The sequence below is a fragment of the Mytilus trossulus genome, chromosome 11, assembly GCF_036588685.1.
Source record: "Mytilus trossulus isolate FHL-02 chromosome 11, PNRI_Mtr1.1.1.hap1, whole genome shotgun sequence".
Classification (NCBI taxonomy): Eukaryota; Metazoa; Mollusca; class Bivalvia; order Mytilida; family Mytilidae; genus Mytilus; species Mytilus trossulus.
In genome coordinates, this window is record NC_086383.1 from 24078228 (window position 1) to 24099820 (window position 21593).

Here is a 21593-nt window from a genome sequence, read left to right on the forward strand (position 1 = left end):
TATGTTACTGTGACGTCCATTATATATATGACAACAAAAAAATCCTTTAAAATTTACGTTTCGTCTTGGGGTATATACCGATTTCTTATGCTTCAACTTTGAAAAAAATATCTAGGCTTTCCTTCTACGAAATATTTTAAACCTTCATTGTTTCATTGAATAATAATTTCTCTGTAACAATCAACTAAATATCTTTAAGTCATAGTACAATGACATGCACAATAAATAGTTTTTTGCTGTACCCAAATCTCCGTCGACTTTTTTACCTAATGTGTGCTAATGTGTCTGTTTATTTTACTCATATATTGCTGTAAATATATCCTTTCATATAAATGAGAGGCTTAGTAGCTAGCTATACCATGTATACAATTAGGTTTGTTTCACTATTTTCTCCCAAAAAATGGCTGTACCTAGTCAGGAATGTGATATGTGGTTCCCATTCGTGTGATGTGCTTGTGCTTTTTTTCATTTGATAAAGGACTTTCCCTTGTAGATACTTATGGTATATTTTGTTTAAATTATTTTTTTTAAATCTAACCGGAGACCAGAGGGTTATCTTACACTAACAGACCAAGTCAGAAGGGGATAACTATTTTACATACCAGCTGTTTAGCATGTTTTAGATTAGACGAAAAATCGTGTACAATTCAGTAAAATCTGGTTGAGAACGCCACGCAACCATTAATATATACTTTATATACCACTTTATAATATATACTCTTTATTACCCGCGAAAACGATGTTTAAATATGAAACCATGCCAACTCGTCCCATTGAACAATCGGTTCAATATTTAATCGCAACGTTCTAAAAATCGCCCCACTTATTAAAAATGGTAAAATCCCATCGAACAACCAGCAAAAAATGACCAGCCTGACAACCATTCTTATTTACGAAAAGGGATAAAATCTCACTGAATAAAGGTCTGCCAACTCGCCTAACTTTGAACATATCTTGCTTCCTTTAAACTTGTTAAATTACTGAGAGATTGTATACAATCATCATGGAGTAGGGGTTTGATTTGTGGGTTTGTATGTGTAAGAGTTAGAATATCAGCATAGACATTGGATTTTTTCTACACAAATTTTGAAAGTTAGTCTTTTCCGTATAGATATTTGATTTTCTTAGTTCATGGTGGATTTAACATTCCCGCCTAAAAGTTGCACAACAAAAGAAAACATGCAGAACAAGAAAAACTCTAGCTAGGGTGATGTGGTTGGGATGATCCGGTTTAGATCACTCCTGGTAGAACAAAGGTGCAGGGATGTAATAACATGTTTTTGGGATAAACCTTATAGGTTTAAGACCTTTTGGAAAAAAACCTGCTGTGGACGTTGAACATTATGTCTTTTTTAACTGTAAATATCAGTTCTAACGAGAGACGCCCGGACTGTCGAGAGCATTACCTAACAACGACAATATAGCAATATAGTTTAGATCAAATTTTTTTTTCTATTGAACACTGATCATGAGATAATATTCAGGACACCTTCACCTTTAATTTAGATATAGAAAGTGGTATAAGTGCCAATGAGACAACGTTCTTTAAGGAATGACTGTAATATTTTTTCTGTTTATGAAGAAATAACATAAACAATTTGGTGCACACTGAATAACGCGCGTAGCGGGTTATTTAACAGTGTGCACCACATTTGTTATGTTAGTTCGAATCGACAGAAAAAATATTACAGTCATTTCTTATAATTTTAAGTGTAAATTCCATTTTAAACCGTAGAAAACCACGAAAAAACGTTGATGACGTCACGGTCACATGACTAAATAATGTCTATGGGCTGATAACAAAATAACGTCAACCAATCAGAAGACGCGTTACATCCAAAATTAAATTGTATCCAAATAACAATTTATAAAAGTAAACCGTTATACATTGTATGTCAAGGTACGACCTTCAATATGACTCACTGCCTTTTTGTGCTAATGCGGCGTAAAGCAACCAACAATCAATCGATCAATACGGAGCCTTGGATCACACCGATCAACAAGCTAAATGGCCCCAAATTTCTTATGTAAATAAACTCATCAAAGATACCAGGACTAAATTTAGTCTATACGCTAGACGCGCGTTTCGTCTATGAAAAGACTCATCAGTGAAGCTCGAATCCCAAAAAGTTAAAAAGGCCAAATAAAGTACGAAACTGAAGAGCATTGAGAATCAAAATTCCTAAAAGTTTTGCCAATTATAGCTAAGGTAATCTATGCCTGAGGAAGAAAAGTCTTAGTATTTCAAAAAATTCTAAACTTTGTAAACAATAAATTTATTAATATTACCATATCAATGACAATTCATGTCAGCACAAAAAGTGCTGACTACTGGACTTGTGATACCCTCGGGGAAATAAATCTCCACCAGTAGTTGCATCGACCCAGTGGTTGTAAATAATCTCATCATAGATACCAGGACTAAATTTAGTAAAACCATTCAAACGGGAAAACCAACAGTTATAAAATCTATATAAAAGAAACACGTATAAATTACATAAACACACGAAAATAATTGCTCATCAGATTCCTAACTTGGGTCAGGTGCGAACATTTGCAGGGATTAAACGTTTTAATAGTACCAAACCTTCTCCGTTTTTCTGAAACAATAACATAACATCACAACATAGAAAACACACCATAACATATCAATTGGAAGGCTTCACTCAAACAAAAAACGTAAATTAACACACAAGGAACGAATAAATTTGATCTACGAAACCTGAATGCAAAAACACAGTAAAAAAAAATATTAGGGACAAACAAAGAAAGTACGATTGGAGAGCACTCTCATTTACGGACAGCTAGCTAAAGCCAAAAGAACATCATGCATCAGAGAATAAAATAAACTAAAACACATGCAAGGGTTTTAGTATTTTAACGTCATGAACTGTAAGAGAAAACATGACTGTTACAATGCCAAAAATAAATGTATCGACGGGTAGTAGGATAGTGAGTAGCGACTTCTTTTAGAGATAGAGATTAACGTGTGTGTGTGTCTCTATACATCCTGCTTGAAAAGAAAATACAATTTAGTTATGTTTTAATTTGCTAATGACAAAATCGATATTAGTTCCAATGTAAACTGTATTCAGAGATCAAATTACAATATACTATTTAATACAACCTCACACTTGTAAGAACGTGTTTTACTGTTGTATAGTGAGAGAAAAATACACAAAATATAGATTTTTTTTATTTCCATTAAAAGAAAGATAAAGAAAATATGGAATTTTTATATTTTCATTAAAAGAAAGATAAAGAAAGAATGGTTAATTTTAATAAAGTAGAAAATGATGTAGATTTTAAAAGAAAGTGACATTATAATACTTAACATATAAAGAAAATTCATACAAAAAGAATTAAATACAATTTCTGTTACTCTATGCAAAGGATTTTTGATAACGAATATAATTTTAAATATAACTTGAAGTCGGAAACTTGTAGATATAATTGAAAGTTAATTATATAACTTCACATACATGTATATTGTGTACATAGTATTGCGTGAAGTTTTGTATCAATGTAAAGAGCATGTTAATTACGTCTCTTTTGGAAGTAGATGTCAAATAATTTTAGCTATACCTAAAATTTAGAATAGAAATAGGGAATGTGTCATAGAGACAAAAACCCGACCATAGAAAAACATCAGTAGAAGGTCACCAACAGGTCTTCAATGTAGCGAAAATTTTCCCGCATCCGGAGGCGTCCTTCAACTGGCCCCTAAACAAATATATACTTGTTCAATGACAATGAACGCCATACTAATTTCCAAATGGTACACAAGAAACTAAAATTAGAATAATACAAGACTAACAAAGGCCAGAGGCTCCTTAATTGAGACAGGCGGGGTTAAACATGTTTATGAGATCTCAACCCTCCGTTCCCCTATACCTCTAGCAAATGTATAAAAGTAAACGCATAACAATACGCACATTTGACATTTAGTTCAAGAGAAGTCCGAGCAAGACTGTTAATAAAGTAAATAATAGATAAGGTTAGATAATCCCGTTTAATAGGGCTCTAAGAATTAAGACAGAATGATTGACAGAAGCTTTGATTGTCGCGGATTTTGAAAAGGGGAGGGGATTTTGGACTCACGAACTCGGCCTTTACAATCTCAATTCGAACAGTACGTTGACTTTAACAGTGCTTATTTGTTTGCAAGTGGGAATCGTCCGCCCGACCCCACCCCCTTGCTTCGGGTATGTATGTGAAGTAGTTTTGATAAATATTTGACATTTGATTGGAGAAAATAGAAAACGTTCTTAAATCCAAAGGTCATGATTTGTGACTAAAATTTCAAATATCCAAAATTATGTTGTAGCGTCACTTTATCTTTGGAACCTGAACATAAAACATCTCAACTTACATACCTTAATTCTGTCTATTTTAGGTGAATGAATGTTACATTTGATTTAATATATGATTTTGAATTAAATAAGTTAATACTAAATTCATAATTAATTTGAATCAAGATTTCTTAATATCTGTCGTACGGCGTTAAGGACAAATACTATATTATATTTTTAAATGCAAAAGGAATCTATTCTCTTGAATAAGTCTTGACATGTTAAAGTTAACTGTAAATAAGTTTTATGTTACATTTGAGTTGTTAAAAGTTTTAAAGATATCAGTTTTGAAAGTAATTAAAAGGTTAAATGTTTAAAAAAGAGAACACTACTAAATTACGGAACTTATCATATTTACTACGGAATAAGTTTTATAAGTACTTAGTTCATGGGAGATAAGTTTGATTGAAGTTTAGTCGTAAGGTTACAAGAGCGCAATTATTTGTTAACATTCAACCGGCAACTTTTTTTAAGATGGTACTCAGACAAAACCTTTGAAGCTCCTGATTGGATGATGCAAGTTTGAATTATTTTTTATTTGAAAGCTTATCCATTTAGGTTTGAACATTGGTGAAAATTAAATTCATAATTCACAATGTGTAGAAGATAGAATTTTTTTATTAACTGAGGATCCATTCAAAATTAGCCTTTCCAATTAAGTGCGGAATTAGGAAGCTTCCATAACAACTGCATTTTAGGGCACTTTGTGCCGCATGACCATATACTTTTTTTGTAGTCTCAGGAATTGCTTCCCTTTTTTTTCTAGTTTGTTTATTCTTCAAGAAATAGATTTTTGAATACCACTGGGTTCCTATGTAAAAATGCAATACAAATAATTGCGCTCTTGTAACCTATACTGAAAATGGACTTTTACTTTCACTTTTGAAAAATAATTATTTTGGGAACTTTTTTAAACACTCGAGTGATTTGGATCAATACTCTGTCACAATGAATGCCTTTTGGGACAATATTGGACTCAAATTTTTAAAGAAAACTGAAGTTATGGGGAATGGGACGGGATGTGTTGAATGGGTCGGAGCAAAAAAGGGGAAATCTGGTTATGGCATACAGGTTGTGAAATGGCCAGGGGGAGAGGAAAAAAGGGAGACTGCACATAGACTGGCATACATGATTGAGCATAGATTGACACGATATGATATGCCACAAATAGATGAGAACAACAATAAAGTAGAATGTAGCCATATTTGTCACCAAACTCTCTGTGTCAATCCTGAACACATACTTATTGAACCTCATGCTATAAACCAAGACCGCCTTCATTGTAAAAATCAGGGCCATTGCTCTAAAAGTCAGAAGCCATATTGTTTAATATGTAATTTAATAAATAAATATTTATTTTCTGACAGATCTTTTCCGCTTTCGGTCATTTCTACTGTATGAATGGTCACTATGTTTCTTCGGCGTATATTTCAGTCCTTCATCACTTTTTAGCAACATATTTTTTTTCATATTCTATTATTTCACTTAGTTTTTCATACAGTTTGTAAAGTTTAGCCCTTTTATCACTTCTAAATTGCTTATATTGCTTAGTCTTTTTGTGCTGTTTTTGTAAAATGTCCACTTTTTGTATTTCTTTTAGAGCCTTATATGCAGATTCTACAACTGGGACTTCACAATGAAGAGCAGTACAATGTTCTAAAACTGATTCCCCTGGACCAAAATTAACACTGTGGGCTGCTGAATGAGCACGACCGGTAACATTTCTTTTAAAGGTTACATTTGACGGTAAAGAACACCTCAGGCTACAGTTAAATCCCTCAACAAAATTATTGTTCATATTTAGTCTTGTCTTCTCTAGCATATTTGGACCAAGACGCAGGTTGACTGTTTTTCCTATAAAGTCTATATTTTGCTGTGAATGTGCAATTTTGAATGTTTGTGGTAGTAGTGACCTTCCTCTGAGCCATGCTTTCTGTAATCCATTACATAAAAATGAATGCTTTTTACCCAACAAATGATTTCCTGTGTAACAATTGACGATTGCGTCAACGAGATGTGAAATTTTACATTTGATTTTAAGAAAGTTTTTGCTGTAATATTTCCTTGCCTGAGCCAGCTCTGCATTTCATCTTTCTGTCAAATCCACTGAAAAACAATTCAGTAGTTTTTGTCTTTTAACTTGAGTTCTTGCTGGCATGATCTGTAATAGGTTCTTATCATTCTTGGTACGTTTACGTATGTTCTCAGACACATGTCTTGGATCCAGGAAATGTTCAGGCTGAGTACTGGTTGTGCCTTCTTCGTACAAGTCTTGTGCAGCCCTGTATGCAGAGCTGTCAGGATTAGTCACCAGGTGCTCAACCTCAGTGTTGTCTGCCTTTAGATCTTGAATACATTCTTTGGCCCAAGTATATTCATCCCCAATACTTTTGACCATTGGAATGTGGGCACTACCTTCATCTGTACACTCTGCATGTAGGCGGCCTGAGTCAGGATCCACTTCAAGACTTGAATGTTTGGAACAAAGCTTATTTTTTTATATTGATGCTCAGTATATTATGATCTGTTGTTATATTTTCAGCTGCGGTGTAGACTGTTTGTGTTGCTGGCTGAAATGGAGTGCGTCGAACACCGGAATACAGTGGATTATTATACATCCCGTCCATCTGTACACTGATTGTATTTGGATCTTCCTTGCCTCTGAGCCTATTGATTTCAATAATTTCATTTTTTCTTTTTCGCAGGTCCATTTTATTCACATCTATAATGTTTTTCAGCACTTTATTTGCTCTTCTTTGTAGACTGGATGCTGCTGGTGCCTGCATATTACCACTCAGAATGATTTTGCGCATACTGGAAGAGGCTATTGGTGTCTGACTCGGGCCTACATGTACAGCTGTATCAAGTTTTGAGGGTTTTCTGCCTGGTTTTCCTGTGTCTTACTCTTCATAAAGGCTATACTTATTGGATATATAGCTGTATCTTTCACAAATTAATGTTTGACGCGAAGATAATCCTCTTTTCTCCTCTTTCTGTAAATCACAGGACAATTTACCCTCACAGGCAGGACTTTTTTGCTGGTGTTCCCTAAAGGCCTTGTTCCACATTTCTTCCATCTTATACACACACACCGTACGATAAAAATTGAAGTCAGGCCTGAAAAAACACCAAAAAAATGCACATTTACACTTGTATCAAGGATATTTTCAACAAATAGTTTTTCTGAATTAGAGTTACCTGCCCCTTGCTTTGGTATGAATTAGTTTAAACTGACTGTTGGACACTTTCACATAGTTTTATATGGCTAATTATCTTTGTTTCATATAAACAAAACATTAAATTACTTAATTTTAGAAGGAAAAGGCAAAGTAAGTTCTGGTTTAATATATTTTTAGTGTAAGAACTGTAAAATTTTATGAATTTTCAGTATTTTTTAGCAGTTTTAGACATATTTGGTACTGTGATATCCCTTAATTGTTCATCTGTTACTGTTTTCTGTATTTAAAAGCTAGATTTTATTTGTTTGCCTTACCTTTTGTCTTTTACAGCAGGATTCCTGTTTTTTTTGGGAACAGAGACCTCCTCAGACTTTGGTCGCAGTAGTTTGGCCGCACGAGCAGACCGCCTGGCTTTTTCCTCTTGATCAGTGTATGGATCATTTACTACTAAATTGTACTTTTTCATGGTAAGTCTTGTATATTTAGGTGTGTCATAGTCACTTTTCACTGGTAATAGTTTAGTCCTTTGTTTGTTATGAGGTATACTTCCAGCCTTAAATTTAAAGATATTTCCTTTTTTGAACCCAGACATATTGGAATTTTACAGTTTTCTATTTAATTTTGTAGTGTTTGTAAAGTTTTTATATACCCTTGTTAATTAGGACAGTATTTTATCTTTTTGCAATACAAGTTGAAAGAAAAGTTCATTCAGTAATTAAAAAAAATGAGAATAACCACATGCCTCCCTCAGAATTTGACATATTCTCTAATCAGGCCATATGATGAACTTTGGATTTTTTTATAGCCACTATGCAGACAACCATTTTTAATTGCTATCATTCCTGTATCTCTTATCTTCAGTAATAAAAATATAAATTATAAAGATCCAGAGTGCATCTTTAGTAAACTTTATTTTCAAAAAATATATGAGGAAAAGTCCAAAATTTTGCTAATTTTGACAACTTTCAGAAAAGTAAGGGTAGATTCCACCCTGAATGAATATTTGATTCAACTTGTACATGCAGAAAGAGACATGTTAATTTTATAAACAAAAACACTAAACAAATGAATTTTTAATGTTATTTAATTGTATTTTTTTTATTTTCATAAAAGCATTCTTGAAATCTGTAGATGATATTTCTCTGTGGCCACAAGGCACGAGTTGCTCCTTCATCTGGTTATTTCTCTTAAGAACCTCAATTTATTTCTTCCAAACTTGGTATTTCTTCCTAATATAAGGTCTGTGTTAAACAGATGCATTTTTGTCATGATTTGAGTCCATTTTATTCTTTCTATAGGTTACAAGAGCGCAATTATTTGTTTACATTCAACCGGCAACTTTTTTACCCCAAGATGGTACTCAGAAAAAAAACTTTGAAGCTCCTGATTGGATGATGCAAGTTTGAATTAATTTTTATTTGAAAGCTTATCCATTTAGGTTTGAAAATTGGTGAAAATTAAATTCATAATTCACAATGTGTAGAAGATAGAATGTTTGTATTAACTGAGGATCCATTCAAAATTAGCCTTTCCAATTAAGTGCGGAATTAGGAAGCCTCCATAACAACTGCATTTTACGGCACTTTGTGCCGCATGACCATATACTTTTTTTTTGCTGTAATAAAAGGCTGACATCTATAGTCTCAGGAACTGCTTCCCTTTTTTTTCTTGTTTGTTTATTCTTCAAGAAATAAATTTTTGAATACCACTGGGGTCCTATGGAAAATGCATTACAAATAATTGCGCTCTTGTAACCGTAAAGGTTTTGAACACGAATACTCATTAACACCCCCAAAAAAAATAAAAAAAATACTGATTACGTGAATAAGTTTAACTTCCAGAAATTCCAGAAATATGTGAAGCCTGTAGACTGAGGTCTCATTATATAATGTAGCTATATTGTGATTTAATATGTTATTATTTTGAAATTATGCTAAAGGTTCATCATAACCATGATAACATATGGGTAAATATGGCTGTATTTTCACCCCCAAAAAACCTGCTATGTGTACAGACTTACCTGTGCAGATTGGAAAGTTTAAGGCCTGGCACTAGATATATTAAAGTTTAATGCATCTTGCATGACTGAAAGATGCCATTTTACTATAAAACCAGATTCGGGTACGCAAAGAAGATTGTGATTATTTAATGGATTTTAATGATCTTTAATTAAAGGTATGACCAATTACATTCCATTCTTTTATTACTGACCTTGAGCTTCCAAATAAAGTTGTTATTTGATGAATGAAAAAGAACCCTAAATCAACGTAATCAACGTTGACCAATCAGGTAAAAAACGTACAAAAGAAGGTGACAATCAAGATGGAAATACAAATATTTTACAAGAAACTGACATTATTGATGATGATCAATTAATGATATCTGAAACCGTAAGTCTACGGAGCGCAGAAACCATCTGGATATGCCCCCGTCGTAGCGGGGGGGGGGGGAGGGGGGCATCAAGGTTTGTCTTAAGTCTGTCTTTACGTACGTATAATAAATTGGTTTCTTTCTCTGACTTTAGTTTTCCTCATTTTAGGTAGCGTCATTTTTACCACTTTCTCGAGTTATATACCCCTTTACAAACAGAAAACATGCTGATTTTTTCGTTTAATTTCTCTAACTGTAGTTTTGCCTCAACCACTTGTTATGAAACGTATACAGCATACTAATTACCACAAAGTACAGATTTGAAAAGTATCACTTTAACAGTTCTTGAGTTAAGTCCTTTATTACATTGTATGCAAGCAGGGGCATATTATCTGTATACCATGGATACATCACTTCTTTAATGTAAATACAATAAATAAATATTGGTAATGACTCTAAGAGGATATAGTTATAGTTGGTGTTCATATCAGCACATTTTCACAGTTCTTTTTTTTTTTATCTTCAATCAAAAAGAGAACAGGATGGAATAAACAAATTCTTAGGCAGAGGCTATACATGTAGACAAGATGACAACATCATTATATAACTCATATCTAAACAATGTTTTAAATATTAACTTTTGTTTATGTTTGTAACAGGTCATTGGTGCTGGCATCATTTGAAAAAAAATGAATTATTGGATTAAGTTTTTTCCAATGAGGCTTTGAAATTTAATCATGACTTCAATGTCACAACTTAAAGAAGAAGAAAAAAACTTTGCTAGATTTTTCTTCCTTAACTTTAAAGTATCAGCTGAAATTGTCAATCGATTCTTCGACAAGGTCTTCCCACCAACAAACTTAGCTCAAACTATCAATAGTCATGTACCTGCCATTATCAATTTATTCAATTGGAAAATAATAAATGCAGTCCAGTTCGACAAACTACGAGGTATTCCAGGAACAATATGGCCTCAACATTTTCATCCTATGCCTTTAGGAACAAATAGTAAGTATTTTGAAATGATTCATAGATGTTTCATTTTCAGATAGAATTTAAATATGTATGTTTCAAACTGATGTTTTTCTAAAAATCATTTTTATTTTAGTGTTAAATGAGAAAGAATGTCCATTTGTTATCTGTGACGACTTTTGAAATTGCATGATCTTCTCATTGGTAAGGTCATACAATACAGTTAAAGGGAAGGTAATGACGTTGCTAATGTAAATTGTTATTTTCACAATGTAAAACTGAAATATCTTACTAGTAGCCTGGTGAATGTGTAGTTTAACGTTCTGTTAGACGTCATGATTTTTACATGATGTGGTAATACATGTATATGGAAGTTATAAGAATATAAAATGATTTTTAGTTGTTTTCCCTCAATATCTTAATGAAAGTTATTGTATTCGAAAAAGCATTATTTGCTGATAAATTTCATCCGTTTTTATACGACCGCAAAATTTGAAAAAAAATTCGTCGTATATTGCTATCACGTTGGCGTCGTCGTCTGCGTCGTCGTCGTCGTCGTCCGAATATTTTTAGTTTTCGCACTCTAACTTAAGTAAAAGTGAATAGACATCTATGAAATTTTAACACAAGGTTTAGGACCACAAAAGGAAGGTTGGGATTGATTTTGGGAGTTTTGGTCCCAATATTTTAGGAATTAGGGGCCAAAAAGGGCCCAAATAAGCATTTTCTTGGTTTTCGCACTATAACTTTTGTTTAAGTTAATAGAAATCTATGAAATTTAAACACACGGTTTATGACCATAAAAGTAAGGTTGGTTTCGATTTTGGGAGTTTTGTTCCCAACAGTTTAGGAAAAAGAGGCCCAAAGGGTCCAAAATTAAACTGTGTTTGATTTCATCAAAAATTGAATAATTGGGGTTCTTTAATATGCCGAATCTAACTGTTTATGTAGATTCTTCATTTTTGGTCCTGTTTACAAATTGGTCTACATTAAAGTCCAAAGGGTCCAAAATTAAACTTAGTTTGATTTTAACAAAAAATGAATTCTTGGGGTTCTTTGATATGCTGAATCCAAACATGTACTTAGATTTTTGATTATGGGCCCAGTTTTCAAGTTGGTCCAAATCAGGATCTAAAATTATTATATTAAGTATTTTGCAATAGCAAGAAATTTTCAATTGCACAGTACTCAGCAATAACAAGAAATCTTCAATTGCACAGTATTGTGCAATAGCAAGAAATTTTCAATTGCACAGTATTGCGCAATAGCAAGAAATCTACAAATTGCACAGTATTGTGCAATAGCAAGTATTTTCAATTGCACAGTATTGCGCAATAGCAAGAAATATTTAATTGCACAATATTGTGCAATAGCAAGAAATTTCAATTGGAGTTATCTTTCTTTGTCCAGAATAGTAGTTGAATCAACTTAAATCAATGTTTTATACAATGTACATTGTATATTCACTTTTACTACCAACTGATAAATTAAAACAATCTTTACCATTCAGTGATAACAAGCACTTTTTTTACATTTTGATATTTTATGATGTATTTAAATGAGTGATTATTGTTGCAAACTCCATTAGAAATTTGAATTGAGATCGGTTTTGGAATAAAGGATAGGGGGATGTGAAAAAAAAATTGGGGAGGGGGGGTTCAATTTTTCTCATTTGAAATTTAATAAATAAAAAGAAAATTTTTCAAACATTTTTTTGAGAGGACTAATATTCAACAGCATAGTGAATTGCTCAAAGGCAAAACAAAAATTTTAAGTTCATTAGACCACATTCATTCTGTGTCAGAAACCTATGCTGTGTCAACTATTTAATCACAATCCAAATTTAGAGCTGAATCCAGCTTGAATGTTGTGTCCGTACTTGCCCCAACCGTTCAGGGTTCAACCTCTGCGGTCGTATAAAGCTGCGCCCTGCGGAGCATTTGGTTTTTATTTTATTTAGCATATAAATATGTACATAAACACTTACCTTACAAATGATTAAACTCAGTTATCTTTCCAAAATTTACACGAGGTATAAAAGATGAACAGCTTTAAATTAAAGATATATCGAGTTATGACAGTAATTACACCAAAAAATAGCCTAGGGAAAGGAAACTTAAACTTGATCTGTAACTCATCATGGGTAACTCACATACTAAAAGATAAGCCCAATATCTAAAAGCGTTTAGAAAAAAGTCTGTATAACTGATTTTCAACAATATATCGAAGTCGAATGCCCGAAATTTCAGCATAATATAATTGGAGCGGAACGAAACTTAAACTTGATCTGTAACTCATCATTGTTGACTCACATAACAAAAAAAAGCCTACTATCTGATGGCATTTAGAAAAAAAACTCCGTAAAATGGTTTGTTGCGGAATGACAGAATGACGAACAAGGGTAAAACTATATCATGTATATGGCAACGACAGCTTCGTTGCGGGGCAATAGAAAAATCTTTTCAGTATTTCAATGGTCATGATGGTAAGATTGTCATTGAGACAATTTAATGCATCTACCATAGACCAAATTTAAAGGATAAAAACATATGAACACGTCGTATAGCCTCAATAATATTTACAAACCATTATGGTATAGTGAACTAGAAAAGGCCTAGAAATACAAGACTTCAAAACAATTAAATCAAAAACAAACAAACGATCAAAATTAAATTAATTTTATAACATTATGACAGAGGGTAGCCAGATAAAACCATTGTACTACATAGTTAGTTGTGTTGGTAGACATCAATCATTTAAAAAAAAAAGAATTGAATCAACTTTTTTTCTAATGGATGATATTTTAACTTCCAGGAAGATACTAAAGGCTCATGCAAATAGACAAAACACAAAAAACATACAAAAAAACAAAAAACTAAGTAATACAGACCCACCAAAATGATGTTCTTAATATGGCACTCGTTGTGTTGCTGATGTAAGTACAACACCTTGTGTTTCATGTTAGTCTAGTTTTGTATAGCACATTTTAGACGTGGGCGTGCTTGTGGTAACAACAAATTGATCATAATTATCTGTTGTGATCTGTTAAACAGATCTTCCATTACTGTCAAGTAAAGCATAGAAGATTGTTTCTTCTTCTTTTCATAATTAATTGCTTTTGTAGCAACCTCTTCCAAGGACTTTGATCTGACAATGATGATATGTCTGCTACGGAATATAGGAGGTGTATCAACGCCATCCAATGGGTGGGATCAGCTTCCTCATCCGTATGATATGTCACCAGGAGCGAACTTGTCTACACTGAAATGGTACAGAAATCAGTTAGCCCATACAACTGTTACTTTTATGGACAATAATGAATTTACACACAAGTGGACTCATATTGAAAAGGTTCGTTTCAACTATTTAACATAATTTCTTAGTTTTGTTAAGACATTTGTCATTGTTAATGAGACATGAAAGATTAAGAAAAAACAAATGTTGAAATTAATTTTTACAAGTTTGAGTAAAAAGAAAATATTTCCTACTGGTAGTATTAGCATTCAATATTTAAAGATATAATTGTGCTACTAGTTAGAAATAAGCTGGCGTTTTTGAATAATAATCATGAAATTTTATAGCCTGATTTTTTTAGGCATGAAATCTAAACTAGTTCTTTGCAAATGTCATCAGCTGGTCATTAGAGTTATTGTATGAAATAAAAATAAACCATATTTGAGTCATTAAAGTGCCTATTTGAGTAAATGAATAACCTGTTGACAGTTAGCTGAGTTAAAGAAGACCTGTATGCTAGCCTTAGGGAAAAAAACTAAATATTGATGATTAAACACAAAAGCAAAAGCAATAACCTTTGGTCGTGTTGTTTTTCTTTGACATGTTCCCCATTTCCATTCTAAATTTTAACGTTCTCCTCAAAATTCCATAATGAAAGAGTAAGGTATATAGTCAGACTTAATGTCTAACACATTCCTACTCTTCACATGATCACAGTTTAGATAGTGCAGATGGTTTAATTTTTACATGTTACCATGACACAGATCATCTTCATGTTCTGTTCATTGAAGATACAGTCATGTACAACAATGGTACACAGAAAATGGGAGATGAAAAATTGTCCATACAGATTTAAATCATGGGTACCGTACCACGCAGTTGCACATATTTGTGTACCAAGGAGAAATGGATTATAGTTTTCTATTTAGAGATATTTTTGTGACATTTTAACCGATTGTGTTTGTTTTGTTTACACAAAATTTTCAATATAAATGGAATTCGATGCGACTGTCATATATGTGAGAAGTTTAGTAAGCTTTAAAACCATGTTTAAACCACCATTTTCTACATTCGATAATGCCTGTACCAAGTCAGAAATTAAAAAGTTATTATGTATTCGTTTGAGGAATTTGAGCTTTTCAGTTTGCCATTTGATGAGAGACTTTCTAATATTATATAATTTTGAATCTCCTCGGAATTCAATATTTTATGTGACCTTACTTTAATTTTGTTAAAATTTCACGTTATACACGGAGTATAAGACAACAACTTGCATTGGATGCAAATTAAAACCACATGAAAAGAAACAAATGTTGATGAAAATTAATATTTTCTACCTAGGTGCATATTACAAACGCAGATCATTCCAATTATAAGCAAATCATAATTATCGTTTGACAAATGTAAATTCATATTTTATGAAAATAATGGTTTATAATAGGTTATATATTCGGGCACATATTGCCTTAGACTGATATTTGGCAACATCATTACGAATATATATCCGGTTATCAGAGCCGTTCATATTGAATTTGGCAATCTAATGATTTTGATTATAGTAACACCGATGAAACACGCCTCTAGGCCTGGTATCTGTAATGAGTTTTATTATAAGTTAATGTTTGTAAGAAATACAATACTATTTTGATAAATGTTTTAAAACTTAATGACGGATTTAAAATAGCAATAAAAGAGAAACAAAAGATATCAGAGGGACAGTCAAACTCACAAATCAAAAATAAACTGACAACGCCATGGCTTAAAATGAAAAAGACAAACAGACAAACAATAGTACACATGACACAACATAGAAAACTAAAGAATAAGCAACAAGAACCCCACCAGAAAACTAGGGGTGATATGAGGTGCTACAGAAGGGTTGGCAGATCCTGCTCCACGTGTGGTACCCGTCGTGTTGCTTATATGATAACAAATCCGATTAATAGTCTAATTCGGTAGGTCATATTCATGAAAGGGCAGGGGATTGTAGTTACGACATAAAGAACATATACGATATCATTTGTGAAACGGGTATTCCATAACGGTCAACCAATTTGTGATGGCGTCCGTAAAATTTACCAAGGAATGATTTCAACTTCACTATTTGGAACTCTTGGTTTAAAAGCTTCCTTGTGAGCAGCAACCCTCTATCAGGAAAATCATGATAGGAAATGCAAGCACGGGGATATCCTATCAATTGGAAGATATACGTTGTATGTCCCGTATGCAGGTGCTAATGGAATATTCCTACTTATTGTAATAAACATGAAATTGTAAAGAAGAATCGAATTGAGGAGTTATGCTGGATGCTTTTTTCAAATTAAAATGACTGAATCTGTTTGATAAATTTCAAAAAAGATATTGCCCTTTATATATTGTTTTTTTTATCAGTTACTTATATATTCTCCTTCAGGCATTGACATCTTTGAATAATGGTCAAATACCTTATGAGGTTACTGAAATCTTAAATTATGATCTCGATGGAGAACATGCAAAAACCTTGGCAAATGCAGAACTGATGCAACTGAAAAATGAATACATGGAATGTGAAAAGGAAAAAGAACAGATAGAAAGTGATTTCTCTTATTACAGGGAAGGAAATATTCCGAAAAAAATATCAGGTTTGTTTTGATTTAATCAATTGAACCAGTTTAAAATTTGAAGTGATAAGATATAGGTCAAGTACATATGTAACAGTTTGATACGTTAACTGTTTGGTCATTTCTCGTTTATTTCCCTTAATACTATGCACAATACCAAATGTTCATTTTCAGTTGTTATTTCGAAGGATGTTGGTAAAAAATTTGAAATGTTGTTAAAAGCATTACTAAAATAGACCGAACGATTTATAAAATAATTGTCATCAAGATATTGGCCGCTTTAGAATGCTTCTTCATTGAACTTTTTACTTTCTCGAACTGATCAGGATGATTTGATATATTATACATCTTAATTACTAATTTCATATTTATTGTGATATAAAGTTTATAACATTTCAATGTGGAAAACAATTTTTTTTTTATAGTTTCTGATCAATATTGTCGATAAAAATATACGTTTTATATATAGATATATTATATGCATGTATATGAATATTTACAGAGGCCAATGAGGCTTTAGTTGAAACATGGCTAAAAGATGACGACATTTTTTATGAGACAAAGGGATCAGAGCTTGTTTATGACAAAGTTATGGATTGTAGTTGTATTTTGGTGACATCAAAGTCTGGATTAGGAAAGACAGCCACCATTCGACATATTGCATTTAAATTAAAACAACAAGGATTTGAAATTGTTCCCATTGAGTCGCCAGAGGATATAATCAAATACAAGACTACTAAAAAACAAGTATTTCTTATTGATGACGTCCTTGGTAAGTACGAATTAAGTCCAACCCTGTTAGAGAGATGGGAAATATTGAACGAAAAGCTTATAAGCTGCTTGAACAAGGAATCAGGGCAAAACAAAATATTGTGTACACTAAGATTACACATATCACTCCTCAAAAGATTCAAGAATGCCTCTACAATTTTAAACAAAGAAGTCATTAATTTAGAGCACGAGTCAATTGCTCTTTCAAAAAAGAAAAAGAAGAAACTATTATTGAAACACCTAAGTAGAAGTAAAATAGAAACTGAAATTACTACAGAGGAAGTCGAAATAATGTGTGAAACGAATTATGCATTCCCTCTCCTTTGTAAGTTAGTTGCAAATGATAACAAAAGATTCCAAAACAAAATCGCGTTATTTAAGCAACCGTTATCCCTGTTCATAGAAGAACTTGATAAAATATGTAATGAAAACAAGAAGCTTTATTGCGTTTTGGTGCTTTGTATGTTATTTAATGGTTCACTCAGTAGAAGGATATTTGACATCAACTCAAACGAATATGACCAGAAAATATATAGAATAATGCAAATTTGTAGACTCCAAAGAAACATTTCTAAGAAAGAACTTGAGGATTGCGCTTTGTCTGCTTTAGGATCGTATTTCACGACGAACAGTTACAATTTTTGGTTTATTCACGATGTTTTGGAAGAGACAGTTGGTTATCATTTTTATTCGTTCGATCACAGAGAAATGTTTTCAGAGTGTGATATCGTTTTTTTAAGAGATCGAGTCAGAATTCTTTCAACATGTTCAATTGATAACACGAATGAAAATTCTAATGAAAATATTGTCAATATTCTGGAAGATGAGTTGGATGAGGATCGTTTTGTACCGTTATATGATAGATTTAAGAATGAATTAAAAAAGGGGAGATTTTCTAATGTGTTGGTGAGTCCTCTTTTTATGAATAGAAAATTCGTCAGTATATTTGCAAATACTTTTGATGAGAGCATACATACTTTAATGAAACAGTGCAGCTCCGAGAAAATATCAAGCATGAATCAGTCATTAGTTCAACAAGCTTTAGAGATGTTATACAAGGATAAATATTGCAGGGACCAAAACGTAATCATTCAAGTAATGAAGGGACAATTAACGCTCATGGAATGGATTGTGGCATTTGGCTGCTATGAATTTTTTCAATATGCATGGAACAAAATGACAACTTTAGAGCGTAAAGTGACAGTAGGTAGATATTTATCATGTTCAATCCGTCGAATAATAGGATTTGAGTCCTTCTTTCATCTAGCTGTACTGGGCGGCAGCTTAGGTATTGTTGCAGAATTAATTTGTCAAGGTGCAGATGTTAATTTCTCTTCTATGTTTTGGGAAGCACCTTTGCATATAGCACTTAAGACAGGTCGTCATGATATTGTACTTTTACTCTTGCAAAATGGAGCACAAGTAAGCCTACGAGAATTGTCAGCCCATGGTGCAATATACATCCCTTTTGCTGTTACTCCAAACAATCAACAATTTACTAGTTTTATTATTGCATGTATTGAAAACGATTTATCCCAGACCGTGATTCATAAGGCAGTCCGCAATAAAGATTTAAAAAAATTGAGATCAAATATTCGACCAGAAAATATTGATTCTAAAACGATAAGGGGATTGACTGTCCTACATTACGCTGTATTGTTAGATAACTTAGATGCTATTAAGGTTTTATTTCGGGAAGAGTTGCCTGAACATTTTGAGTTTACACAAGATATTCAACAAGAATGTTTATGCAAACAGTCGATACCGAACGTAAACATAGGTGACAATAGTGGACTAACTGCTCTCCACCTAGCAGTTATAAAAGATAATATCGAAATGTTATCTCTTCTGTTGCGTAATAAAGCTGACGTTAATGTTCGTGATAATATCTATAGAACCCCTTTACATTACACAAAAAGTGCAAGTGCAACACACTTATTACTCACTCATAACTCTCGGAAACAGTGTTTTGAGTCTCTTCGAAATACATGTGACAAAAGAGAGTATGGAAAAACACCTATATCAGCGTTTAGGACCACTTGTTTTAATATTACTGGACAAACTGCATTTAGATTATATTTACATGACTTCGTTAACGTGCAAGACGTGGATGGCAATTCACCCTTACATTCTATTATAAAAAGGCGTCGTTTAATACAGGAAAGCAGAGATTGTAGGGAAACATTGATAGAGAATGGAGCAAATCCTTATTTGTTTAATAACATGTGTATATCGGCATTGGAGTTAAATGAGCGTGGTGATACAAACACATACATACCTAGAAGTACAAAACATAGACAACTAATTCTGAACTTTCATAAATTATTTGCTGTAGTAACGTTTTTAATTACAATCATTTTGTTATCATTTAATATCTGGATGGTACGTGAGGAAAGTGGACACGACTTGCATTGCGTTGGAGAAGGTACAGAATCTACTAATATAACTTTGGTACAAGTAACGAGATCCATGTACATGTTACTGTGTATTGTATTGTATTGGTCATTATCATTGTTTACGTTTGATATGAGATATTCATTTGACCAAAGGCTACGAAATTTAATTTTGATTTCTTATGGAAGTGTTTTTTTAATAGTTTATGGTACATTTTCAAAACTTCACGCCATAAAAAAGTGTGAGTTTATGTCTAGGATGCTTTTCGTCACTCTCTCAAGTAGGATGACATTATGTGGTATACAAGGTGTTAGGTCAACAAGAAAGAAATTAATATTAGATTTATTTAATTTTTTTTCTCTCACAAGTTTTTTTATTTTTCATGTTGTTTTAAATTTTATAAAAGGCCATCAGTACTTGTACGATATTTCAACTAATCGAGTTATATATACACTCAACATAACATCTTCCAATTGTACCGAATTAAGTTCTGTTAATATCTCATGTACAAGTTTAGATTATAACATTACTTATATGAGTGGTGTAGATTTCTCTATGCAATGTCTTACTGACCCAAATATAACAAATTCAAGTTATAATGGTACACTTATAGTGGAATCCGAATTTATAGACTGGTCGAACATATGCATTATAACAATATATTGGTCGCATGCAATATGTGCCTATTGTTTTCTACACTGTATATCAATACTTGTTAAGAGGAAAATCAAAATCAGATATCAAATATTATATGGGATTTTTAATATGAAGCAATTTATATTTATTTTTTATTTAAGTTTATATAATTTTATCTGCTTTTAGGATACAGGCCCATATGTCAAATATTAAAAAAACCCAGATAAAGCATGTGTACACTAACATGTACCAGAGAGTAAAACAAATATCAGCAAAAGGGTTAATCATTTTTCTTTGTCATTTTGTTAATAATTATTTGAATTTTGTCACGTTACCATAAACACATAACAGCTTTAAATTGTACACATAATTCCTTTATTATTTCATTACAATTTTAGCCTATACCATATATGTTAAACCCAATGGTGTCGATTTCTTCGTATAGGTCTTGGTAACACCAGTATTTTCCTCTAATTAAACTTTCGTCATATATATATAAAAAGGACCAACCAGCAAATTTACTATGTACCGGATCGTCTAGAATATGCGATACTATGCAGATAATTAACACATTATATCAGTCTAAAGATGTGCAAATCTTAAGACTGATATATATATATATATATATAAGTACGTCTGAGTCAGTGACAACCCTACAGCAGATGTATCCATCGGATCGCCATCAATGATGGTGATACATGGCTGTGTACATAATGTATAATATATATACAACTCGCCTAAGCATGTTTCAATAATTGTAGTAAAGTTTAGGAGAATAAACCCATAATAATCAGTAACAACTGATTACTTTAATGACGAATTTACCTATCAACATAGTAATACGCAATATTGGTTTTCTTCAAATATACTACGAATCATCAAGGCGTAATTTAAGACAGTCTGTCTACCCATGTTGTACAATTAGGTTATTTATTAGTAATATATTGTACAAAAATAGTGTGGAGATAGAGTTTATTTTTGGGAAACAAGTTAATTCCTAATTGATGAAGTCAAACTTACCCAACTTTCTTAGATGCTGCTTCATCATTCTCCTTGACACATTTAAATAATATGAATGCTTGTTC

At 32.4% G+C, this 21593-nt stretch overlaps 1 protein-coding gene across 1 annotated transcript; it reads left to right on the top strand.

Annotated features, from left to right (window-relative positions):
- Window positions 1-10638: 10638 nt before the first annotated feature.
- Window positions 10639-20721, top strand: LOC134689874 (uncharacterized). The gene is made up of 5 exons (XM_063549844.1): window positions 10639-10909; window positions 13998-14224; window positions 16521-16728; window positions 17210-20181; window positions 20695-20721. Exons 1-5 carry the CDS (start codon window positions 10639-10641, stop codon window positions 20719-20721), a joined length of 3705 nt encoding a protein of 1234 aa, XP_063405914.1.
- Window positions 20722-21593: the final 872 nt, after the last annotated feature.